We start from the raw sequence: 25,794 nt of genomic DNA on the forward strand, positions 1-25,794 counted from the left end.
CCTCTCTGGGAAAAGCTCTTTCCACACTCCATACATTTATAAGGTTTCACTCCTGTGTGGGTTCTCTGATGCACAGTAAGGTCAAATTTTCTGAGAAAACCCTTGCTGCACACCATGCATTTAAACTGTTCTGCCCACATGTGCATTCTTTCATGTGCCGCAAGGTGTCCACTCTGGCAAAAGCTCTTTCCACAATCCATACATTTGTAAGGTTTCGCTCCTGTGTGGGTTCTGTGATGCACAGTAAGGTCAAATTTTCTGAGAAAACTCTTGTCGCACTCCATGCATTTAAACTGTTTTGCCCACGTGTGCATTATTTTATGTGCAGCAAGATGTCCACTCTGGCAATAGCTCTTTCCACACTCCATACATTTGTAAGGTCTCTCCCCAGTGTGGGTTCTTAGATGTAAAGTAAGATGGTGATTGAGACTGAAACTCCTACCACACAACATACATTTATATGGTTTCTCCCCAGTGTGGATTCTTTGATGTGCCATGAGGTTTCCGCTCTGGCTGAAGCTCTTTCCACACTCCATGCATTTAAAGGGTCTCTCCCCCGCATGGATTTTTTTATGCTTGACAAGGTTACCAGCGCTACTGAGGCTCTTTCCACACTCCGTGCATTGAAACGCTTTCTCCCCTGTTTGGGTTCTCTGATGTAAACTGAGCCTTCCACTATGACTGAACCTCTGTTCACACTCCACATTGCTGCTTCCTGTGCATTCCCCCTGTGAATTCAAGGGTACATGAATACTAATGTCCTGAGCAGTGGAAGGTGTGCTTTCCCCATTTTTCAACATATTTTCTACACGCTTTGGGGGTGATTGTTGATTTACAAATATCTCGTCCGCTGTTTCACTCTCCACATTTTCTAATGACACTACAGGTGGCTCACCATAATTCTCACTCTTCTGCCAATTACCTGATTTGAGGGAAGGAGAAAAAGAAAATATTGTTCAAATTGCAAGGCAGAATCATGGATCAAGCCCAGTTCTCCGCTTCTCTGATTTTACAGTTTTCAAGTATGTCCCTCCCCTCCTTTTCTTCCTACCCAACTGAATCTGAAGTTAGCTTCTGAATATGCAACAGTTTCAAGACAACAAGTCCCTTCCTGTTCCACATGCTGTCACTAAGCAGAGCTGTGTCTGCTGATCTCTCCACTTTCCCAGAGCCCCATCCAACTGGATCTTCTCCATTCTCCCAAGTGATGAAGTCTGGTTTGGGAAATGGTTTCAAAGAGTTAATTTGGAATACAAAATACCCAAACACTCCTAGCACTACGGCTGCCATGGCTCTCTTGCCAAAATAAGGGAAAGGCAAAGTCTTAATTGTCATGCTGAGGGAGAGCAGAGGGCCATGTGAACCCAGCAGAATCGCTCTGGCACTTGTGACGAGGATCTCACTCTACATTGACCTCAGTTCAGAGGCACCGCGGAGGCTATTTTAATTTGGGGCATATACTAGCAATGCGGAAAGGAAACCTCAACCTAGAGGCCGACTCTACTCTTCAGAAAAGGGCTGCTGGATCAGACCAATGGTCTCTCTCAGGCGTGAGCAACTTTTTACAGCTTGAGAGCCGCATATTCACACTTTGTGGGGCCAGAGGCAGACGTGGGTGAGTCAATGGATGCAAATGTCAGCTCTGGACAGGAGCACGTTTTCTACACACCCTTCAAAACGACCTTGACAGATTAGAGAACTGGGCAAAAACAAACAAGATGAGTTTTAACAGGGAGAAATGTAAAGTATTGCACTTGGGCAAAAAAAATGAGAGGCACAAATACAAGATGGGTGACACCTGGCTTGAGAGCAGTACATGTGAAAAGGATCTAGGAGTCTTGGTTGACCACAAACTTGACATGAGCCAACCGTGTGACGCGGCAGCTAAAAAAGCCAATGCAATTCTGGGCTGCATCAATAGGAGTATAGCATCTAGATCAAGGGAAGTAATAGTGCCACTGTATTCTGCTCTGGTCAGACCTCACCTGGAGTACTGTGTCCAGTTCTGGGCACCACAGTTCAAGAAGGACACTGACAAACTGGAACGTGTCCAGAGGAGGGCAACCAAAATGGTCAAGGGCCTGGAAATGATGCCTTATGAGGAACGGCTAAGGGAGCTGGGCATGTTTAGCCTGGAGAAGAGGAGGTTAAGGGGTGATATGATAGCCATGTTCAAATATATAAAAGGATGTCACATAGAGGAGGGAGAAAGGTTGTTTTCTGCTGCTCCAGAGAAGCGGACACGGAGCAATGGATCCAAACTACAAGAAAGAAGATTCCACCTAAACATTAGGAAGAACTTCCTGACAGTGTGGTGTAGTGGTTAAGAGCGGTAGTCACGTAATCTGGGAAACCGGGTTCGCGTCTCCGCTCCTCCACATGCAGCTGCTGGGTGACCTTGGGCCAGTCACACTTCTTTGAAGTCTCTCAGCCCCACTCACCTCACAGAGTGTTTGTTGTGGGGGAGGAAGGGAAAGGAGATTGTTAGCCGCTTTGAGACTCCTGAAGGGGAGTGAAAGGCGGGATATCAAATCCAAACAGTAAGAGCTGTTCGACAGTGGAATTTGCTGCCAAGGAGTGTGGTGGAGTCTCCTTCTTTGGAGGTCTTTAAGCAGAGGCTTGACAACCATATGTCAGGAGTGCTCTGATGGTGTTTCCTGCTTGGCAGGGGGTTGGACTCGATGGCCCTTGTGGTCTCTTCCAACTCTATGATTCTATGATTCTATGATTCTCTCTCCTCCCATCCAGGCAAGGAAGAAGCCCCATTTCAAGGAAACAACCCAGCCAGGAGAAAGGACTCGAGGAGGATGTGAAGCAGCACTGGTCAACAAGGGTCAGGGCCTGGGGAGGAGAGAGTCCCAAGGCCCAATGGAAAGGCATTGAAAACCACATTTGTCTCGCTGGCCTGTTTACTCCAAGAGCCCCACAGGGGCCAAAGGAATGCTGATAATAAGCCCAGAAGCAGGACATAAAAAAGAAGAGTTTGGATTTGATATCCTGCTTTATCACTACCCTAAGGAGTCTCAAAGCGGCTAACAATCTCCTTTCCCTTCTTCTCCCACAACAAACACTGTGTGTGGTGAGTGAGGCTGAGAGACTTCAGAGACGTGTGACTAGCCCAGGGTCACCCAGCAGCTGCATGTGGAGGAGCGGGGAAGCGAACCCGGTTCACTAGATCACAAGTCCACCGCTCTTAACCACCACACCATGCTGGCATCCGGCTTCTCCCTCACTTCCTAGAGGGCCCCACGATACATCTAAGTACCTACCTGCTTCTTTGGGATTCTGGAGAAATGGACCTTGTCTTTCTTCCCAACAGGAATTGAGGTCTGATTCTGTCAAGAAAAGAGATAATATTAGCTACTTTGGGGCACAACCGGCCATTTCAAATTAATCTATTCTCTCGCCTTTGAGGTCATAGATTCGGATTACAGTGGTACCTCGTGTTATGGGTGGGATCCGTTCCAGAGGCCCATCCAGAACATAAAACTTTCACAACTCAAAGTGCTGCGTCTGCGCACACACATGGTGCAGTTTAGTGCTTCTGTGAATGTGTGAGCGACGAAACCCAGAAATAACCCATTCCAGTAGTTCCGGGTTTCCTGCAGTGCACAACCCAAGTTTACGTAGTCCAAAGGCAATGTAACTCGAGGTTCCACTGTATGTATTCACATCCTATAAAGATGCATAGAATGAGTAGGAGGGGGGCCGCATGGTCCCCACTGTCACAAGGTGTGTTTATGTGAACATACACACCTTGTGAATGTTGCTTCAGACAGCAAATCTGCAAAAATCTTTATCTAAAGAGTAAAAGAAGGACCCCCATTAACCACCTAAAGAGAGAGAGCCTTGACAATCAACATGGACTGGCTGGATGCAGAGGAATAGTGAGAGGTGTGAGGTGGGGGGGGACCCCTGGGGAAGAAGGCTCAGAGCCAGGGGATTGGTGGTGGGATGACGAGGGGCTTTCAGAAGGAAAAGAGGGAGCAGTCCGGGAGCAGGAGGTGTTGGAAGCTGAGGAAGGTTTGGTGAGCAGGAGGAGGCTGTGGAAGAGAGCAGTCCAGCCTTGGGAGGCGAAAGCAGAGGCCGATATCAAGAAGCAAAGTAGAGGCAACCTGGATAAGAAGCCAGGGAAGCTCCCCCTCCTGCTTTGACCAGCTCCTCTCCCCACTGATCTCTCAGAACACACAGAGGAATGAAGAGGGTGAAGCAAAGAGAGACACGACGAAGGAGCCTTAGGCTGCTGGGGAAAGAACCAGGGGCAGGGCCTTAGAGAGCAGTGGGAAGGCAGGGAACATCAGCCCTCGCACCTGCCTCATTGCGGCAAGACCTACTGGGAAGAGTGACCACTAGGCCTGCACTGTTTGGGGTTCTTTGAATAAAGGGACAACTTCACTGACACTGGGTGTTTTATTGCTGACCTCCTCCTGATTCTGGCTCCTGACAACAATTTGCCACAGACCCACACGAAAGTAAAGTAAGGAACTACAGGGTAAGTGGTACTTTGAAAAGTGTTCCGATGCTAGTAAATAGAAAAGTAACTACCGTATTTTTTGCCCTATAGGACGCACCGGCCCATAGGACACACCTAGATTGGGGGGGGGGAATAAAGGGGGGGAAATAATTTCCCCCTCCCCCAGGCGCGGGGCCCCCAGAACAGGACCCAGAGCGATGCTGAAGCTGCGTGCAGCTTTGGCATGGCTCTGGGAGCTTGCGGGGCTGGAGGAGGGGGAAGCCCTCCGACAGCCTTCTAACCAAGTCGGGGGACAGCGGGATAGGCGCGCTGCGCCTCCCCGCTGTCCCCCGAGCTTGTGGGTCTGGCGGTGGGGCTCTCCTGAAGCCTGGAGAGCGAGAGGGGTCGGTGCGCACTGACCCCTCTCGCTCTCCAGGCTTCAGCGAAAGCCTGCATTCGCCCCATAGGACGCACACACATTTCCCCTTCATTTTTGGAGGGGGAAAAGTGCATCCTATAGGGCGAAAAATACAGTAGTTAGCTCTTATTTCAGGAGTCTTATGGAAAGTAAGCTAGAAGGCAATAGCTAGAAGGAAGTAGCTGGGACTTTAAATGCGGAACTAGCCAGCCAAGAAGGGCACTCCGTCAGCCAGAGGGAGCCTCGGCAGACGAACTTCTTAGGTCCGGGTAAGACAGACACATGAGCTCTGCAGGAGGCCAAGGAGGCCAGGGCACCCCACTCTTGCAAACAAACAAAAAACAAAATATTTAATAATAATATTTTTTAAAAAATATATATATTTATACCCCGGCAAGAGCCGGGCTCAGGGCAGCTAACACCAGTAAAATTACAGTAAAAACATAATAGAGGGAAAAAAACCAATTTAAAAGACAGGTTAAAATGCAATTTAAAAAGCATTTTCCCTTATAACCTGAAGGCAGCCCTGTATAGGGAAGCCTTTTCATGTTCTATGTTTTACACAGGTAAATGGTTAAATGTTCTGGTTTGCGAACGTTTTTCGGAAGCCAAAACTCTGGCGAGCTTCCGCTTGAGTGCAGGAAGCTCCTGCAGCCAATCGGAAGCTGCACCTTGGTTTTCGAATGGTTTTGGGAGTCGAAGGTACTCCTGGAACGGATTATGTTCGAGAATGAAGGCACCACTGTATTATGTTTTTATATGTGTTGGAAGCTGCCCAGAGTGGCTGGGGAAACCAGTCAGGAGAGAGGGGATTATTATTATTATTATTATTATTATTATTATTATTATTATTATTATTCTCCCTTGAGGCCGAGCTGGATAAGATGGATAGTGGTGGTGAGATATGACGGTCTCAGTCAAATAGACAAAATTAAAACAGATAAAACTCCAGGTCTGCATGGCATCCGCCTGAGAGTTTACAAAGAAGTCAGATGGGAAATTGCTAATGCTCTAAATTCATTGAGGAGAGGTCCACCAATGGCCACTAGCCAAGGTGGCTCTACTCTGCTTCCACAGTCGGAGGCAGTGGTTTCTGGAAACCACCGGAGGGGAGTGATGCTTCTATGCTCAAATCCTGCTGGCTTCCCACAGGCAACAGGATGCTGGATGAAATGGGCCACTGGGCTGATCCAGCAGGCTATCCGTACAAGGTATGTTGTTCCTACACACCATGAATAAATGGCTCAAACAGGAGATTCACACCTCCAACGTCTAGCAGCCAAGAGGCATAAAAATGTGCCCTTACCTAGAGAGGCCACCACCTCATAATTCTCCTGCATGACTTCCTTGTGCAGAGCTCTTTGGCCTGGATCCAGCAGAGCCCACTCCTCCTCCGTGAAGAACACAGCCACCTCCTCAAAGGTCAAGAGGGCCTGGAAGAAGAAGAAAACAGGGCTGCTCTTAGATCTCCATCATCCCCACTCAACACAGAGGGAGGCTGGGTGGTTCCATCTGTGCCTCTTCCCTCCTCCCTGCTCCCATTGCTCTTTCCCTACCTGAGGAAGCTGCCTGGCTCCTCTTTCCACTCCACCTTTAAGAAGAGACTGTTCAGAAGTTGTCTCGAAGGCCATTGCGCTGCCTTTGGAAGAGACAGAGGACAAGGAGGCGGAAACTAGGCCACTTCCAGGACTCCGCTGTTGCCACAATGCACTTGAAAGCAGGGAGCAGCTCTCTAATGAGAACAATGGAGAAAAACGGATTTATTTAGGGTGGGAGACATTTACACGGATAGTATACCTTTGACCAGGGAACAAATATTAAGTAAAGCTAGGCAACATCTGGAATTATCTACACATTTTCTAACGAACCCATAAGTTACTGCATATGCCTCTAGGTCCATAAACTCCAGTTGAAATTCTAATCACAAATACTAATGCAGAATCCAAACACAGATTATCTATCTATCTATCTAGGGATGTGGGTGGTGCTGTGGGTTAAACCACTGTGCCGCTTGGGCTTTCCAAACGAAAGGTTAGCGGTCTGAATCCCTGCGACGAGGTGCACTCCCGTTGTTCGGTCCCAGCTCCTGCCAACCTAGCAACTTACACTGCCAAGCACACAGTGTAAGTAGATAAATAGGTACTGCTCCAGTGGGAAGGCAAACAGTGTTTCCTGCTCTGGTTTTGCCAGAAGCAGCTTAGTCATGCTGGCCACATGACCCGGAAAAACTGTCTGCGGAAGCAGACAAACGCCAGCTCCCTTGGCCTGTAAAGCGAGATGAGCGCTGCAACTCCAGAGTTGTTCACAACTGGACTTAATTATCAGGGGTCCATATGTGTGTGTGTGTATATATATATATATATAAAACTTAGTGAAAGCTAAACATCCTATCTACCTGACGTTTGGTATTGTTAGCCATTTTTAAAGAAGATAATGCTAATCTGAGATATGAACAACTAATTGCATTTTCTTTATTGGCTGCTCAACAACTCATTAATCAAAATTAGAAGTCTGTGGAACACTTGCAGATAGAAACAGAAAGTCTGGACTACTGCAATTTCAGAAAAAAACTGGCAAAGGGAGTTAAGCCTTAGCTGGAAAAAGTACTGTGACAAGGTACCCTTTCAAAAAACCATAAACTGCTATGGCACCCACCAGACTTCCACCTTGGAACGGGGGGGGGGGCATTAAATTTGGGCCTCGCTCCCCCATGCGCAGCAAGGCAGTGAATAATAAGCTGGGCTGCCCAGATCTCCACACATGGAAAGAGAATCTTGCAATGTAAACTTTGCTGGGCAGGAAACCCACAACCACCACTTTTAATCTGGATTGCCTTGATCCCAACCCCCAATACTGCTTCCCAGAGGGAAAGTGGGGGGGGCTCTTCCTTGCTCTTCCCTCATCCCCCTCCCGCAAGCAATCTCACCCCCCCCCCCTTCTCCTCCCAACTGCTCCGTTTGTAGATTCAGGGAGAGTAAAAGCAAACCACCCATAAATATCTTGCACCTCTTTCTCCTCCTCTCCAGGTAATTTCTCCCAACTTCCCCAGCGAACTTTTAATCCGGAACCATCAGGCTGACTGAAGTGGGAGCCTCAGGGGCTGCGGAATACGGAAGCGGCAGATCAACAGAAAAAGCTGAATGACCAAGCCGCAACTTCTTCAATGGGTTTCCCAGCTTCCGGCTCACCTGATTGGTTCGCCTCTTCGTTCCGGCTCTTCCGATTGGTTCTCTTTTTTCCCGGGCCTCTATTCATTTCGTCATAGCCGCTGCCAGAGCTGAGGGGGGGGGGCAGGTAGTTTGATGCTTTAACGAAACAAAAAACTGTATTTACGCAGAACTAATCCCAGCAGCTTGCATTGGTCGTGTGTCCTAGCTTTGTAGTTTGATGTGCATTTTCTCAGACGGAAGCCATGAAATTTGGTTCCAGGTGAAGGTGCATAAGGTAAAAGCCTGTCTTGGGGAATTTACAGGATCGCCTTCTGGTGGACCCGCCTGCAGGGTGCATCTGCGCCCTTGGCGCGCGCGCCTGTGTGCGCGTGAATGTGTTCAGCTAAGGAAATGGCAAAAATGTCACACTTCTCGTGTCGTCACCTCCGGTTCCCCTCCTTACACAGGCGGGGGCTGCTTTGCGATTGAAATTGCGAGGGCCCCCCCCCCACACCCTCGTTCGGAAACGTGTCGGATGTTCCCAGGCAAGGGGGCAAAAGCAGCCGCTGGAGAAGCGGAAGATTTTGGAAAGGGGGAAGAGGGGCGTCGGTAGACAACTCCCACCTCCCCATTATATTACAGGAAACGAAATCGGAGCAGGGAGCAGGGGAGGCGGATGGCCAGGAGAGAACAAAGAGGTAAAGATGCGGCGTGTTAGGGAAGGGGTAATTGGCGGTTGCGGGGGGGGGGGATGATGAGAGACGCTCTCTCCAAAAACGCTCCTTTCCTCGAACCCATCGAGGGGGCCCGGATCCTTGCATTCCGGCTGCAAAGTGGGGACTCAACAGCTGCAGGGTTTGCATTGCACCGTGTTACTTGGTCCGGGATGGCCAAAAGACGCTCAACTGCTCCCCATCCGTTTGGACGCCCTTGCGGGAATTGAAATGCAATGCCCATCACAGTGGCGTAGCGTGGGGGGTGCAGGGGGGGCCGGCCGCACCGGGCGCAACATCTGGGGGTTAGGGTTAGGGGGCGCAAATTACTTGCCTTGCCCCGGGTGCTGACAACCCACGCTACGCCACTGGCCCATCAAGAGGGGAGAAGGCGGGTGACCGCAGCGCCCCCACCCCCAAGCAGGGCTGGCTGATATACAGGGGGGCTTCATTCGGGTTTCGCCCTTGCAGAAATCCCTCGGGACTTGCTGCCTGTCCGGGGTGGGTCCCTTTTGGTGGCAGAGGCGGAGTGAGGGAGTCCACGGAAGGGTTGAGGGAACCGAAAGAATTCTGGATGGAGACCCGTCCTGTCCCACCTCTTTCCCCGCCTCCCTGCTGGTCTTGCGAGGCCCCTCCGGATGGAGAGATTGGGGCGCTAGGAAAAGATTCGGCGCGCAGGGCTAGGGGTGAAATAATAATAATAATAATTTATTATTTATACCCCGCCCATCTGGCTGGGCCTCCCCAGCCACTCTGGGCGGCTTCCATAAAAACCAAAAATACAATAAAATATCACACGTTAAAAACTTCCCTGAACAGGGCTGCCTTAAGATGTCTCCTGAATGTCAGGTTTATCGCCTTGACATCTGGTGGGAGGGCGTTCCACAGGGCGGGCGCCACTACTGAGAAGGCCCTCTGCCTGGTTCCCTGTAGCTTTGCATCTCGCAATGAGGGAACCGCCAGAAGGCCCTCGGCGCTGGACCTCAGCGTCCGGGCAGAATGATGGGGGTGGAGACGCTCCTTCAGGTATACTGGACCGAGGCCGTTTAGGGCTTTAAAGGTCAGCACCAACACTTTGAATTGTGCTCGGAAACGTACTGGGCAAATAGGATTTCTAAGCGCAGGAGAGAGGAGTAGGGTCTCCTTCAAGTCGAGCGAGGGGGGGCGTCTTCAGGAGAGGATTCCGGTCCCCCCACTTCCCTTGCAGCACGCTAAATTCTCTCTGCCCCCACCTTAAAATAACTATGCAAAATCTACAGAGACTCCCAGGTTTGTGTTGTCTTTGCTTCTTCACAAGATGAACTTTTTTGAAGATTTTTACAGTAACATAATAACATCAATAACACTTATGCTTTACTTATTTGACAAACGAGAGACTCTGGTATGATGAATCTGAGCTCATCTCCTTGCCCAAAACCAAAAAAAGAAAAACACTGAGCAGGAAAAATTGAGGGGTATGTCCTTTCAGTATGCAATGAGACCCTACAGTATGTGTAGCTCATTTAAACAAAATCACTGATCCAATGAACAGCAGCAGTGAACAATGTGATAGTGAACTGACGTCTCTTGTCTTCACTGCCCTCTCACACTTGTTGTGAAGAATCATCTTTCATTATGAATGGTCTGTGTCACCATTAAGAAAAAGAAGTCAGAATAGGCCAATATCTATGTGTACTGTCCCTGGATCAAAGGACATTTCTTCTTTAAGTTCTCAGAAGTTCTTAAATCTAGCACAAGGTTGTCCTTTGAACTAGCCAGGTGTTTAACTAAGAATCAATCACAATCTGTCCATCATTTGAAAAATAAGACTTTAGAGCCATCCTACCCCAAAATGGCAACTCTTGTTGTTGTTTAGTCGTTTAGTTGTGTCCGACTCTTCAAGACCCCCTTGCAGGGCAGCAGCTGAAGAAGGTGCAAAAAGGGTTTTCTTGTGTGTGTGTTTCTTTGTGGCTGATTAGCTGTTTTCCCTGTGTAAAGGTCAGAGGGGGCAGGGTTTCTGTTGAGGCAGGGGATTAGCTGTGGGAGGAGCTTATCAGAGCTTGCAGGGCAGCAGTTGAAGAAGGAGCAAAAAGGGTTTTCATGTGTGTGTGTGTGTGTGTGTGTGTGTGTTTCTTTGTGGCTGATTAGCTGCTCTCTCTGTGCAAAGGTCAGAGGGGGCAGGGTTTCTGTTTGATCCATCTTTTAGATTTAGGGGAGCTAGTCTCAAACGTTTGTTGGGGGAGATCTAGGTTTGTTTGGGGGGGAGTTATTTGTCCTGTCTTCACGCTTTTTATGATGGAGGACCACTGTAGCCACCCCCAACGACACATTCTCAAGATGGAGGGGGAGGGAACAGCTGCAGTCGCCTGCGGTTCCTGCACAATGTTTGCCATCTTGCCAAAGGTTGCAGGCAGCTTTACCTGCAGCAATTGCACGTTGATTGCCCTCTTAAAAGACAAAGTCCAGCAACTGGAGGAACGTGTAGCTACGCTCCAAAGAATTAGAGAGCTGGAGCTCTTCTTGGAAGCAGCAGAGCACACCGTCTCCACCAAGGAGGAGACCGGGGACTCCCCTGAGAAGGAGGCTAGTTCACCAACACAGGAGCCAGATATATGGAGAAACGTGACTCAAAGAAGTAGGAGACCCAGGGTTCGCTCTGATTGTTTAGAAATACACAATCGCTTTGAGGTCCTCTCCCCTAGCATGGAAGACGAAGAGTAGACTCCATTTGAGGATCTCTCCCTCATTACAGTCGATCAGGTATATGAAGACGAGCAGCAAAGTCAGTCCTCAGGGAATGTGCAGGTGACCTTGGAACGGACAGCTCACGGAAGAACCCCGACCAAACCTAAGAGGAGGCGTGTAGTGGTGATAGGGGATTCCCTACTGAAGGGAACAGAAGCAGTGATCTGTGGGCCTGACAAGATGTCTCGGGAAGTGTGCTGTCTCCCTGGGGCTAAGATCCAAGATGTAACTGAACGACTGCAAGGAATCATAAAACCCACTGACAAATACCCCCTCCTCTTGGTTCATGTGGGAACCAATGACACTGCAAGCAATAGCCTCCAGAAGATCAAAAGAGATTATGAGGCTCTGGGCAGGAAAGTGAATTAATTAAATGCACAAATGGTCATCTCATCTGTCCTCCCAGTTGAACAATGTGGCCCAGGGAGAGAGGGAAAAATAGTGGAAGTGAACAGCCGACTTCGCAAATGGTGTAAACAGGAACGGTTTGGATTCTTAGATCACGGACTGCAGTTTCTTGAAGATGGACTTCTGGCAAGCGATGGGCTGCACCTCACAACGGTTGGGAGGAATGTTTTTGCCAAAAATCTCAGAAACCTCATCAGGAGGGCTTTAAACTGACTAATGTGGGGGAGGGAGACAGTGCTCCTAAAGGTAGGAGTCTATCAACTGATGAAGATGATCATCCAAATGTCATAGACCAAATGGAGCAAACAGCAGGCAGACCTAGTGGTGGGAGGAAAAAATCCTTAAATAAGAGACACGGGGGAATGATTCATGGACTTCAATGTCTGTACACTAATGCGCAAAGCATGGGAAATAAACAAGATGAGCTTGAGCTCTTGGTACAGCAAACTAAATATGACATAATAGGCATCACTGAAACCTGGTGGGATAAGTCCCACGATTGGAATGTAATAATGGAGGGATACAATCTATTTCAGAGAAACAGACCAGACAAGAAAGGAGGAGGAGTGGCATTATATGTCAGGGATGTGTATACCTGTGAAGAGATCCAAGATTTAGAACCTCAAAGCCAAGTGAGAGCATTTGGGTCAAAATTAAGGGAGAGAATAACAGTGACCTCATTGTGGGAGTTTACTATAGATCCCCAAGCCAAACGGAGGACATAGATGATGCCTTCCTGGAACAGATGGCCAAGCATGCAAAAGGAAGGGAGATAGTAGTAATGGGGGACTTCAATTACCCGGATATTTGTTGGTTGTCAAACTCAGCCAAGAGCATAAGGTCAAACAGATTCTTCACTGGCCTTGCAGACAACTTCATTGTCCAGAAAGTGGGAGAAGCAACAAGAGGAACAGCCATTTTAGATCTGGTCCTAACCAACGTTGATGACCTGGTTAGTGGGGTAGAAGTGGAAGGACCATTAGGCGTGAGTGATCATGCTCTTCTGAAGTTTACTATACAGCGGAAAGGAGCAGCCAGGCATACTAGGACTCAATTTCTTGACTTTAGGAAAGCCGACTTCATAAAACTTAGGGAAGTGCTGGGTGAGATCCCATGGCCAGTAATACTAAAAGGAAAGGGAGTTCATGATGGCTGGGAGTTTGTTAAGAGGGAGATAGTAAAAGCACAACTTCAGGCAATACCAATGAGACGGAAACATGGAAGGTGCCTAAAGAAGCCAGGGTGGCTATCTAAAGAACTTTTAACTGAGTTAAGATTTAAAAAGGATGTGTACAAAAAATGGAAAAGGGGGAAAACTACCAAAGAGTAATTCAAACAAATAGCCAGCACATGTAAACACAAAGTCAGAAAAGCTAAAGCACAGAATGAGCTCAGGCTTGCTAGAGAGGTTAAAAGCAAAAAAAAGGCTTTTATGGGTATGTTTGTAGCAAAAAGAAGAACAAAGAAACAGTGGGGTCACTCAGAGGAGAAGATGGTGAAATGCAAACAGGGGACACAGAAAGGGCTGAACTCCTGGAGAGGAAACAACAGAAGAGGACTGGAGGAAATTTAAGGACTATTTACAAAAATACTATAAGTTATATGAATGTTGAGAATTTGCTAAGCTTTGGAGAAAATTAGCTTCAGTAAAAATGTTTGAAGGAAATTAGGTTAAAACTATGAAAGTATTAAAGTTTAGAGTAATTTTTGGACTTAGTATATGGCACTAAAATGATTCAATAATAGGTACTCTAAACTGAAAATATGGTTAGTGGAAAATACAAAAAACGCATGAAACAAGGTAACAATTTGCTGTTATTTTTATTGTAAAGAATGCAGGGTTCGGAAGATGTGGGGAAGTCTGGTGGATTTCGAAAATTGTGACGGAAAAATGGAAAATTTCTTTCTTTAATCTTTTCTTTTCTTTTTCTGTAAAGCCGCTTTTGATGTATATCTGATTTTACATTTGTACCTGGAAAGAAGCAATAAAAAATATTATTAAAAAAAAACAGAAAGGGCTGAACTCCTCAATGCCTTCTTTGCCTCAGTCTTCTCCGATAAAGAAAAGAATTTGGAGCAAATGATTCAGCAGAGGAAACACAGCCCAGAATAACTAAGGAGATAGTACAAGAATACTTGGCTAGTTTAGATGTATTCAAGTCTCCAGGGCCAGATGAACTGCATGCAAGAGTATTAAAAGAACTGGCAGATGTGATCTCAGAACCACTGGCAGTCATCTTTGAGAATTCCTGGAGAACAGGCGAAGTCCCGGCAGACTGGAGGAGGGCAAATGTTGTCCCTATTTTCAAAAAGGGGGAAAGAGGACCCAAATAATTACCGCCCAGTCAGTCTGACATCAATACCAGGGAAGATTCTGGAGCAGATCATTAAGCAAACAGTCTGTGAGCACCTAGAAAGGAATGCTGTGATCACCAATAGTCAGCATGGATTTCTAAAAAATAAGTCATGTCAGACTAACCTGATCTCGTTTTTTGACAGAATTACAAGCCTGGTAGATGAAGGGAACGCAGTGGATGTAGCCTACCTTGATTTCAGCAAGGCATTTGACAAGGTGCCCCATGATATTCTTGTAAAGAAGCTGGTAAAATGCGGTCTTGACTATGCTACCACTCAGTGGATTTGTAACTGGCTGACTGACCGAACCCAAAGGGTGCTCATCAATGGTTCCTCTTCATCCTGGAGAAGAGTGACTAGTGGGGTGCCACAGGGTTCTGTCTTGGGCCCGGTCTTATTCAACATCTTTATCAACGACTTGGATGATGGACTCAAGGGCATCCTGATCAAATTTGCAGATGACACCAAACTGGGAGGGGTGGCTAACACCCCAGAGGACAGGATCACAATTCAAAACGACCTTGACAGATTAGAGAACTGGGCAAAAACAAACAAGATGAATTTTAACAGGGAGAAATGTAAAGTATTGCACTTGGGCAAAAAAAATGAGAGGCACAAATACAAGATGGGTGACACCTGGCTTGAGAGCAGTACATGTGAAAAGGATCTAGGAGTCTTGGTTGACCACAAACTTGACATGAGCCAACAGTGTGACGCGGCAGCTAAAAAAGCCAATGCAATTCTGGGCTGCATCAATAGGAGTATAGCATCTAGATCAAGGGAAGTAATAGTGCCACTGTATTCTGCTCTGGTCAGACCACACCTGGAGTACTGTGTCCAGTTCTGGGCACCACAATTCAAGAAGGACACTGACAAACTGGAACGTGTCCAGAGGAGGGCAACCAAAATGGTCAAAGGCCTGGAAACGAGGCCTTATGAGGAACGGCTAAGGGAGCTGGGCATGTTTAGCCTGGAGAAGAGGAGGTTAAGGGGTGATATGATAGCCATGTTCAAATATGTAAAAGGATGTCACATAGAGGAGGGAGAAAGGTTGTTTTCTGCTGCTCCAGAGAAGCGGACACGCAGCAATTGATCCAAACTACAAGAAAGAAGATTCCACCTAAACATTAGGAAGAACTTCCTGACAGTAAGAGCTGTTCGACAGTGGAATTTGCTGCCAAGGAGTGTGGTGGAGTCTCCTACTTTGGAGGTCTTTAAGCAGAGGCTTGACAACCATATGTCAGGAGTGCTCTGATGGTGTTTCCTGCTTGGCAGGGGGTTGGACTCGATGGCCCTTGTGGTCTCTTCCAACTCTATTATTCTATGATTCTACCAGAGCACGCCAGGCACTCCTGTCTTCCACTGCCTCCCGCAGTTTGGTCAAACTCATGCTGGTAGCTTCGAGAACACTGTACAACCATCTCGTCCTCTGTCGTCCCCTTCTCCTTGTGCCCTCCATCTTTCCCAACATCAGGGTCTTTTCCAGGGAGTCTTCTCTTCTCATGACTCCTAGACATTCAATTTTAGGCGGCTGTTACCTTGATTTAACAAGACATTTGGCACCTAGCTTATATATATGAGTTTCTAACACTGATCCTGTTACCTCCACACAGTGCTGCCTCTGTCCCCCTTAGTAGGAAGTCACGTACCACCATCACATCCCTCTTCCTCCTCTGGGGAGTGGTAGGAATTGCTCCATACCCTGCCCCTTCCACAGCCACCTTGGTGCGTTCTGAGGTCTGCATCTTCCTCCTCTGACCCAGAATTGATTTTGCAGCTTGAGTGACACATCAGGGTTCCTAACAGCCCCGTTTCTCTGTACCACATTCCTCCAGGTTTTCGTTTCCTGCAACCAGCGATCTTCCTCCTGGCTGTGGCCAACCCCACCTGTGTTGCTGTCCCAGGACAATCCACTCTGCTCTCTTTCAAGAAATCCCTCATCTTGCTCAGGAGCTCATAGGGCAGGTAGGCGGACCTCAGCTTGCTGTTCCTTCTCTTCCTGCATCTGCTGCAGGTGTAGTTCTGCGCATTCTCAGGCAGGAGGACAAACATGGCACAGGTGTTGCTGGTCACTGCAGCAGCTCCCTCGCCACCCATGTCTCTTGCTCCTACACACAGCATGAGACAGGACTCCTGGCCTCCCCCTCACACTCAGACTTAGAAGGGTGGTTTCTAAATCTAATAAATAAAAATTGGGGTGAGTGTTTCAATCTGGGATTCCAGCAGCCAGGCTCCAACAGCCTTTTCCTTCACCTCCAGCTCTCCCTCTGCACTGCAAGGCTGACAGATGGAGGTCCAGCGCCAAGGACATTAGCCTACCTGAGCACACCTTCAGTTTCTTCCAAGCGCCAAGCCTTCTCACTAGTTCCAGGCTACAGTCCCTAGAAAAACCTGAACCCTGGGTCTCCCAATATGGTTGCTGCCACGGCTAAAATGGCCGCTGTTTCTTTAATGCGAATAAAGCTGGGTCAGCATGACTCAGCGGCCTGCACCAAGTTGTATATATAGAGTGAGAAATGTTAGTTTGGTTGCTGGTGTTTGGGTTGGTTGGTTGGTTAGTGCTGGTGTGTATAGTTGTTCAGTCTCTTTTTAACAAAGACTTTTAAGAATAAAACTCTGCAAGGGACTCTTTTGTGCCGACAAGGGTCCAAGGACCAGGCTGAGGAGACAAAGGGAGGTCAGAACCCTTTCCTCCTTTTTTGCTTTTTACAAACACTGATAGGTTATGGGCCCAGTGTTTCTGAGCATGTGCAGAGTGCAAAAACGACTGACAGCATCTCAGCAGGGAGCTGGCGAGTCCTGGTGGTGTATGGAGCCAGTGGCTGTGTGTTGGAGCAGTTGGTGGCAAGCTGTAACTGTCTGCAGTGATGCTGGAGCGGCTAGGATCTGAGGCTAAGGAAAGCACTCTACTTCGGCTACTGGAACAGTTTGAACTGCTAGAACACCACATTAGCGGCTACACCAGTTGCAGAGCCAGGCGGGACCTGAAGGTCAACAAAGGCAGCAGCTAGAAGCCGATGAGTGCCAGCCAGGACCATCCAGTTGGACTCTAAAGAGAGAGTCAGGAGAGATTGCTGGAGACACCACAGAAGGGGCTCAGCAAGCACCAACAGAGATGGCAGATTTCCAGTCTTCCCAAGTTGTAAATATTGGGGGAGGCATCCCTTTTGAACTTCTCTCAGAAAACAACTGGCTGAGTTGGTCAATTAAAATGCAGCAGTTGTTAAGGAGAGATGGACTAGGGGACTGTGTTGAAACTGAGGTTTTGAGAACTGACTCTGCTGAGAAAAAATGGCTGGATGAAAGGGCTCGTGCCCAAATTATGCTGTGTTTGAGCAACTCTCAGTTATTGCATGTAGCAAATGCCAGCACAGCATTTGAGTGCTGTAATTTATTAAGGGCAAGTCAGAGAAACTGCTGGAACTATCATTTCTCTGACCAGAAGGCTGTTCAGGACTGTTATGAGGGAAGGTGAGAGTTTGGCAACTCATCTTCAAACGCTGATGTCAGAGCTGCTTCCAGATCCCAGCTCACATAGGACCACGCTAGCCAGCGTTCACTTTATAAGAGTCTTTATTGAGTTACAGGTTTCATTTCCGAACTGCAGCGTGCAGCTCTACGTCTTCTACGCTAGACCGACGAAGTCCCGTCTGATTCCCCGCCTCCTGCACACCAACTTAATACCCTAGCCTTGCTCCACCTCTTGCGCCTTTCCTTCCTCCGCTGGGTCCCTCTGCCCCCCGAGGTCCCCTCCTTCCTAGACTCTTCTGACGCTGACGACGACCCCCCGGACCCTTCTGCCTCCTTGCGGCGGGCTTTAGGACCTGGCTCCCTTTCCGGACTGCTTACTGTGCCGCCTTCCTGTGTATTTGAACTTGGCGCGCGCACCCAACCTTCCACCTTCCGCTCAACCGTTTCTTCGCTCCCCGATGGAGGTGTGGCCACTCCTGACTCATGCCCTCCCTCCTGCTGAGAGCCTCCGGCACCCGACACCTGGCCCCCTTCCTCCCCGCTGCGCTCAGCCGGGGACGCTGGCCCCGATTTCCAACTGCTGCTCTCTGAGCCCCCTCTGGTCCCTTCTTCCTGGGGTGTCCCCCTGGGTCCCCCCCTTGCTCTGACCACTGGCGCCCCTTTCTGTGAATCCTCCGATTCACTGGAAAGACTCGGAGATCTTGGGTCGTCATCATCACTCATCCTTCCTTCGGATTCCTCCCCCTCGCTCTCTGTTTCCTCCCTTTCCTGCGTCTCTGCTCCTGAACCCCTGACAGCTGAAATCTCTGTTTCTTCAACTACAACAGAGAGGTAAGCGTTATGATGAGACTGACCAAACCTACATTATCCTTTCAAGTTTGCCTGAAAGCTGGTTGCCCGTGATTAACAGCATGGAGAGTATGTGTCCCCGAGATCTGACCCTTGAGTATATGTGGTTGGCAGATTGACTGAAGAAGCAGAAAGAAGGTCAGATAAACAAGCTGAACTCCAAGAGCAGAGGAGTTATAGCCGAGGGGGCCAGCAGCAGAATCTGTCCATGGAGCAACACCAAGGTTTGGGCTTGGCCATGGCGGTGAGGAGGTGCTATAGATGCAACCAACCCAGGCATCTCCAACGTCAATGCAGGGCTAGACTTCCAGGAGACAACGTGGAGCAGAGACAGCAATCGACGCAGAAACGTAAGCAGAAGGGGTTCTCTTCAGTGAAGAACACGCGTTCTGCTCAGTTTGTGTCTGCATTTTCTCAGGAGGAGAGGAAGATACCTCGAGGAACATGGTTGCTGGACTCTGGGAGCAGCAGGATTATCTGCAACAGTCGGGAGGACTTTAAGACCCTGGGGAAGCCAGCTGATGGGAAAGACTCAATCTATCTTGCTGATGGTCATAGAAGCAAGATTGATGGCCAGGGAACATGTTTCCTGCAGTGCTTGAACACTACTCTACCAGAGACTCTGTTTGTCAGCAGTTTGGACTATTGTTTACTGTCTGTAAGCTGTTTGATTAATGCAGGATATAGTGTTAACTTCACACGGGATGGTTGTCTGATAAAGAATGGAACTCAGGTATGTGGCCATACAAAGTTGGAAAATGGGTTATATGTAATGCAAGACAAGCCTGTTAAAGCAGCCCAGGTGGTTCAGGATAATTTGCCAGTTCATAAGGGGTGTGTACATGAACTGAACAGAAAACTGGGTCACGCCAATTTCCGTTTGCTTTCAGAAATGCAAAAGGTGTGCAAGAACCTAAAAGTAAATAGCTGTAACTGTTTCCTAGATTGCAATGTATGTAAAATGGCCAAATCTAAGAGGAAGCCTGTGGCTTCTAAAAGTGACAGAGTATCTAGAAGTTTTAGAACTTGTCCATTGTGATGTAATAGGCCCTTTTCCACAGAAGACTGAAGGGGTCGCCAGATATGCTTTTCTGGTAATAGATGACAAATCACGTTTTAGTTGGTTGTTTTTGTTAAAGCAGAAATCTTGAGTGTTTCCCCACATTGAGAGAATGGGTTGCCCAAGCTGAAAAGCTCTTTGCTCGCCCTGTTGTGCAGTTGCAAACAGATAGGGGTGGAGAATTTCTGAACAAACAATTTGGGGCATGGTTGCGGCGTAAGGGGATCACTCATCGTTTGACTAACCCTTATAGCCCTGCTGAAAATGGTCTGTGTGAAATACGTGGGGCTGTAATACAGTCAGTAAAGGACTGCCTGCTAGTGGATGCAGGATTGGGCCACAACCATAGGATGTGGGGCGAGGCTCTCCTTACAGCGAACTTTTTGATTAATAGAACCTGGTCTAGCTCTATAAAATATACTCCTTATCGTCTGTTGTTTGGGAAAGAACCAGAGTGGACAATGCTCCATAACTGGGGTTCTTGGGCACATGTAAATATTCCCAAAGCTCAGCACCAGAAAAGGGGGCGCTAGAGCACAGAAACTGCGGTTTGTGGGATATCAGTCCTATGGCAAAGGGTGGTGCTTCAATTTATGCCCAGGACGCGTGGTTCTGTCACGAAGTGCAGACTTTGCTGACCAGGACAGATGGACTGCGATCCATGCCAACCCAGATTGCCTACTGCCCCTGCAAGTAAGAGAAGAGGCTTCTTCTCAGCCATTGGAAACGCAGGAGCAGAATGAGGAGGAGGCACCGATCTCCCCAAAAGATGTGGCAATAGATAATACTTCTTCTCTAGATGAAGAGGAAGAAGAGCCAGAGATAAAGGGGGGGAGTAGTTGTGCCTAGGCGCTCCCAGCGTTCAAACAAGGGTGTACCTTCTCAGCATTTGACCCTAGGAGGAGTGAGAGTATGCAATGTGAGTTGTGTGGAACCACAAAGTTATAATGAAGTCTTAGACTTACCCCCTGAAGAACGTGCTTTGTGGGAACAAGCTATGAAAGAAGAAATGGACTCTTTTAAACGTAACAAGGTGTTTGAGGTCATAATGCCGCCTCCAAGTGGCAGAGTGGTGTCATGCAAGTGGGTTTACAAAAGGAAAACCCTTGCATCTGGGGAACCACGTTTTCGAGCCAGATTAGTAGCCAGAGGGTTCACTCAGATAAAAGGGGAGAGTTATGATGAAGTGTTTTCTCCCACTGCAAAGAGTGAAACTTCGTTTAATGCTCTCTATTGCTGCTGTAAGACGACTAGCAGTGCACCATTTTGATGTTGATGCTGCATATCTGCATGCAAATTTAGACCATGAAGTGTTAATGAGACAACCCCCTGGTTTTGAAGAGGAGAATGGTGCAGTCTGGCGTTTGAGAAAGGCTGTTTACGGTCTCAAACAAAGTGGAAGGTGTTGGAACCAGTTTTTAAATGAAGCCCTTGTAAAACTTGGTTTTAAAAAAAATGTGGCTGATCCATGCCTGTACACCAAGGGGACAGGCAACAAATATCTAATGCTCTTAGTCTTTGTTGATGATTTGCTTGTAGCAGGGAGTTCCACAGATGAGATCCAGAAGCTCACAAGTCAACTGGAAAGAAGTTTAAGCTTAAAGCCTTGGGGCCTGTAAGCAATTACTTGGAAGTAGAAGTAAGGCAGGAAACTGATGGAAGCTTTCTGTTAAGCCAGAAAGAGAAAATTCTTCATTTGATAGAGCAGTTTGGCATGGAAAACCACAAGCCAGTTCAGACTCCCATGACACCAGATTTCCCAAAGACAGTGTGTGATGATGAATTTGATCAGCCTGAGTTGTATCACTCAAAAATAGGATCACTGTTGTATTTAAGCCAGTGGTCAAGGCCAGACATTGCATGTGCTACAAATGTTCTGAGCCAACGTGTATCTAAACCCAGTACTGCCGATTGGTGTGCTTTGAAAAGGCTTATCAGATACCTAAAGGGGACATTAAATGTATGTTTAAAGATATCTAGTACACAAGATGAAAAGTATTTTTTGATGTGAACTGGGGAAGCTGTGTAGCTACTAGAAAATCTACAAGTGGAATGGTTATGTTTGCCAATTCCATAATTGAATGGAGGTCAAAAAAACAAGGATTTGTTGCAACCTCATCCTGTGGGGCAGAATATGGGAGCCTGTCGCTAGCATGCAATGAAATCATATGGTTTATACAGATACTAAAAGATCTAGATTGTAAAGTAGATTTGCCTATCCAAGAGTATGAAGATAGCCAATCGTGCATTGCATTAGCGGGCTCGGAAATAATGAAATCCGCATCAAAACACATTGCTATCCGTCATGCGAATGTGAGAGGTTGTGTACAGAATGGGGTAATCAAACTGGAGTATTGTCAGTCACAAGATAATATTGCTGATTTGTTTACCAAGCCTTTGCCAGCAACATGCCATAATGAATTGATGACAAAACTGGGTTTATGTATATACTGTATGTATGTATTGTATGTATGTATTGTTTCTGTTGGGGTTTTTCGCATTTAAGAAACAGAAGGGGTGTCACGGATAAATGGCCGCTGTTTCTTTAATGCGAATAAAGCTGGGTCAGCATGACTCAGCGGGTTGCACCAAGTTGTATATATAGAGTGAGAAATGTTAGTTTGGTTGCTGGTGTTTGGGTTGGTTAGTGCTAGTGTGTATAGTTGTTCAGTTGCTTTTGAACAAAGACTTTTAAGAATAAAACTCTGCAAGGATATTCTCATGGACTCTTTTGTGCCGACAAGGGTCCGAGGACCAGGCTGAAGAGACAAAGGGAGGTCAGAACCCTTTCCTCCTTTTTTGCTTTTTACAAACACTGACAGTTGCTATGCACCTCCTGGGGCCCAAGGGACTGTGGGGGTGATTAACAAATATCCAGAGGTCCAAAGGGCTAAAATGTGCCCCAGGGGTGGAATAATATTAGACAGAGAATGAAAAATGTCATTAGCAACTCTGATTCTGAGAAATGGAGGGCACGTTCGTGGAAGAACAACTCCCTTTCCTGTGAGGCAGGTCCTTATTTAAAAAGGCAACCCCAAAACTGTATTCTTAGATGAAACTACTTTATTAATGATGATTTAGTATTATGGAAGGTTGATGATGCGTTCCTATCATTTGGCATTGTTTCACCTCATTTGCTTAAAATTTGGAACATAAAGAAGACAGGGAGGAATGTACAATAGGTTGAAATAAGAGAAGGTGCTAATTGCATTTGATGTGTGTTACAGTCTTTGTTCTCTTCCTTGAAATACTAACAGGGGTTTTCCTCTCCTCTCATTTCCAAGCAGGTTATGGAGAAGACAGTGTGTCATCTGTAATTTCATTTGGAAATACGAAGAGACCGTTTAAATGTGGTGAATGTGGAATGTGCTTCAGTCAATGTGCACAGTTAATAAACTCACAGAGTGGGGAAACCATTTAAAGGTATGGAGTGTGGAAAGAGCTTCAGACAAACTTCATCTCTTACTTTACATTCTCTAACTCACATGAGTGAGAAACCCTACAAATGTATGCAGTGTGGATGGAGATGCAGTATGAGTAGACAACTTATTGTACATCAAAGGATTCACGCAACAGAAAAACCATTTAAATGTATAGAGTGTGGAAAGAGCTTCTGTCATAGCATAACGCTAAGCAACCATCAATGGACTCACACAGGGGAGAAACCATTTAAATGTATAGAGTGTGGAAAGAGCTTCTGTCATAGCATAATGCTAAGCAAGCATCTACGGACTCACACAGGGGAGAAACCATTTAAATGTATGGACTGTGGAAAGAGCTTCACACATAATAGAAACCTAAACAGCCATCTACGGACTCACACAGGGGAGAAACCATTTAAATGTATGGAATGTGGAAAGAGCTTTCGTTCAGGTGGTCATCTGAATTTACATCATCAAACTCACACAGGGGAGAAACCATTTAAATGTATGGACTGTGGAAAGAGCTTCAGACGTAATGGAACCCTTAGACAGCATCAATGGACTCACACAGGGGAGAAACCATTTAAATGTATGGAGTGTGGAAAAAGCTTCCGTAAGCGTATATCACTTAATAGACATCATCAAACTCACATGGGTGAAAAACCCTACAAATGTATGCAGTGTGGAAAGAGCTTCACACATAATGGAAACCTTAGCAATCATCAACGGACCCACACAGGGGAGAAACCATTTAAATGTATGGACTGCGGAAAGAGATTCACACATAATGGAAACCTTAGCAACCATCACCGGACCCACACAGGGGAGAAACCATTTAAATGTATGGACTGCGGAAAGAGATTCACACATAATGGAAACCTTAGAAATCATCTACAGACTCATACAGGGGAGGAACCATTTAAATGTATCGAATGCGGAAAGAGCTTCACACATAATGGAAACCTTAGACAACATCTACAGGCTCATACAAAGAAGAAACCATTTAAATGTATTGAATGTGGAAAGAGCTTCACACATAATGGAAATCTTAGACAGCATCAATGGACTCACACAGGGGAGAAACCATTTAAATGTATAGAGTGTGGAAAGAGCTTCTGTCATAGCATAACGCTAAGCAAGCATTTACGGACTCACACAGAGGAGAAACCATTTAAATGTATGGACTGCGGAAAGAGCTTCACACATAATGGAAACCTTAGACAACATCTACGGATTCACACAGGGGAGAACCCATTTCAATGTATGGACTGCGGAAAGAGCTTCACACATAATGGAAGCCTTAGACAACATCTACAGACTCACACAGGGAAGAAACCATATGAATGTATGGAATGTGGAAAGAGCTTTCGTTCAAGTGATCATCTGACTTTACATCATAGAACTCACACAGGGGAGAAACCATTTAAATGTATGGACTGCGGAAAGAGCTTCACACATAATGGAAACCTTAGAAAACATCTGCGGAGTCACACAGGGGAGAAACCATTTAAATGTATGGAGTGTGGAAAAAGTTTCAGTCAGAGTTCATCACTTAATAGACATCATCAAACTCACACGGGTGAGAGACCTTGTAAATGTTTGGAATGTGGAAAAAGCTTTCGTTCAGGTGATCGTCTGACTTTACATCATCGAACGCACACAGGGGAGAAACCATTTAAATGTATGGAGTGTGGAAAGAGCTTCTGTCAAAAGGGAAGTCTAAGAGTACATCAACAGACTTGCACGGGAGAAAAAACATTTAAATGTATGGAGTGTGGTAGGAGCTTCTGTCACAGCGGAATGCTAAGAAACCATCAAAGGACTCACACAGGGGAGAAACCTTATACAGCAAATGTATGAAGTGTGGAAAGAGCTTCAGTCTAAAGGAAACTAAGAGTACATTAACAGACTCACAGGTGAGAAACCATTTAAATGCATGGAGTGTGGAAAGAACTTCAGTCAGAGTGGACACCTTACAAAACATCAATGGACTCACAAAGGAAGAAACATTTAAATTCCAGGAGTGCAAAAACTGCTTCTGTTTAATGGAGTACTTACAAAATGTTTACGGACTTATATGGAAGGAACCATTTAGATGTATGGAGTGTAGAAAGATTTTTCCTCAACAAGAGGAGGAGGAGTTTGGATTTGATATCCCCCTTTATCACTACCCTAAGGAGTCTCAAAGCGGCTAACATTCTCCTTTCCCTTCCTCCCCCACAACAAACACTGTGTGAGGTGAGTGAGGCTGAGAGACTTCAGAGAAGCGTGACTAGCCCATAGTCACCCAGCAGCTGCGTGTGGAGGAGCGGAGACGCGAAACCGGTTCACCAGATTACAAACCACCGCTCTTAACCACTATACCACACTGGCTCTCTCAAGGGTTCATTTCTTCCTTCTAATGAACAGGCTCCTATAGGTAGAAATCAAATTTAAATGCATCCAATGTATGTGATGATCTGGTGTTTTAATGTAAAGTTGTACTTTCATGTAGTAAAGTAATCAAGGTAGCATATCACAATAGTTAGTAATGTATAAATGGCTTTGTACATCGTACCTCAGGTTACGAACAGCCTGGTTGATGAACATTTTGGATTATGACAATTTCAAACCTGGAAATGAGTTGGTTAAACTGGAATTATAGGAATGGCAGCATGACATGCATTGTTTTAATTGCGGCCCAGGACCCACGTACCTACGGGACCGTCTCTCCTGGTACACTTGGTGTACACTTGTCCACAAATGACAACATTTTGGAGGTCCCAAGTCGCA

The 25,794-nt window shown here is 46.7% G+C and overlaps 2 protein-coding genes across 10 annotated transcripts in view; one reads left to right on the plus strand and one right to left on the minus strand.

Moving 5' to 3' along the window:
• LOC309527301 (uncharacterized protein) overlaps positions 1-8,342 on the minus strand; it is a 123,294-nt gene extending 114,952 nt beyond the window's left edge. The window contains exons 1-3 of one of the 6 annotated variants that reach the window (XM_082214034.1): positions 8,060-8,340; positions 6,428-6,603; positions 6,178-6,304 (exon numbers count right to left, since the gene is read on the minus strand). In XM_082214034.1, coding sequence (XP_082070160.1) covers positions 6,178-6,304; positions 6,428-6,603; positions 8,060-8,126 — 370 coding nt within the window. In that variant the 5' untranslated portion in view covers positions 8,127-8,340. Of the gene's footprint in view, positions 1-6,177; positions 6,305-6,427; positions 6,604-7,877; positions 8,021-8,059 lie in introns of those variants that run through there. The other 5 variants (XM_082214032.1, XM_082214035.1, XM_082214033.1 and 2 more) reach the window with 5 other exon arrangements.
• Positions 8,343-8,359: 17 nt separating this feature from the next.
• Positions 8,360-25,520, plus strand: LOC309527333 (uncharacterized protein). Of its 4 annotated transcripts, none has more exons than XM_082214100.1 (2): positions 8,360-8,745; positions 22,888-25,520. In XM_082214100.1, exon 2 carries the CDS (start codon positions 23,026-23,028, stop codon positions 24,880-24,882), a length of 1,857 nt encoding a protein of 618 aa, XP_082070226.1. In that variant the 5' UTR covers positions 8,360-8,745; positions 22,888-23,025; the 3' UTR covers positions 24,883-25,520. The 4 variants fall into 4 exon arrangements, with proteins under 4 accessions (XP_082070226.1, XP_082070225.1, XP_082070224.1 ...); XM_082214099.1 differs by having other exon boundaries at positions 8,360-8,718; positions 22,885-25,520; XM_082214098.1 differs by having other exon boundaries at positions 8,360-8,718.
• Positions 25,521-25,794: the final 274 nt, after the last annotated feature.

This window comes from Podarcis vaucheri (genome assembly GCF_965113315.1).
Source record: "Podarcis vaucheri genome assembly, chromosome: 2".
NCBI classification, from domain to species: Eukaryota; Metazoa; Chordata; class Lepidosauria; order Squamata; family Lacertidae; genus Podarcis; species Podarcis vaucheri.

What these genes read in the sequence shown, in the direction of transcription:
- LOC309527333 (XM_082214100.1), top strand. Translation starts at nt 23,026, where the DNA reads ATGGAGTGTGGAAAGAGCTTCAGACAAACTTCATCTCTTACTTTACAT.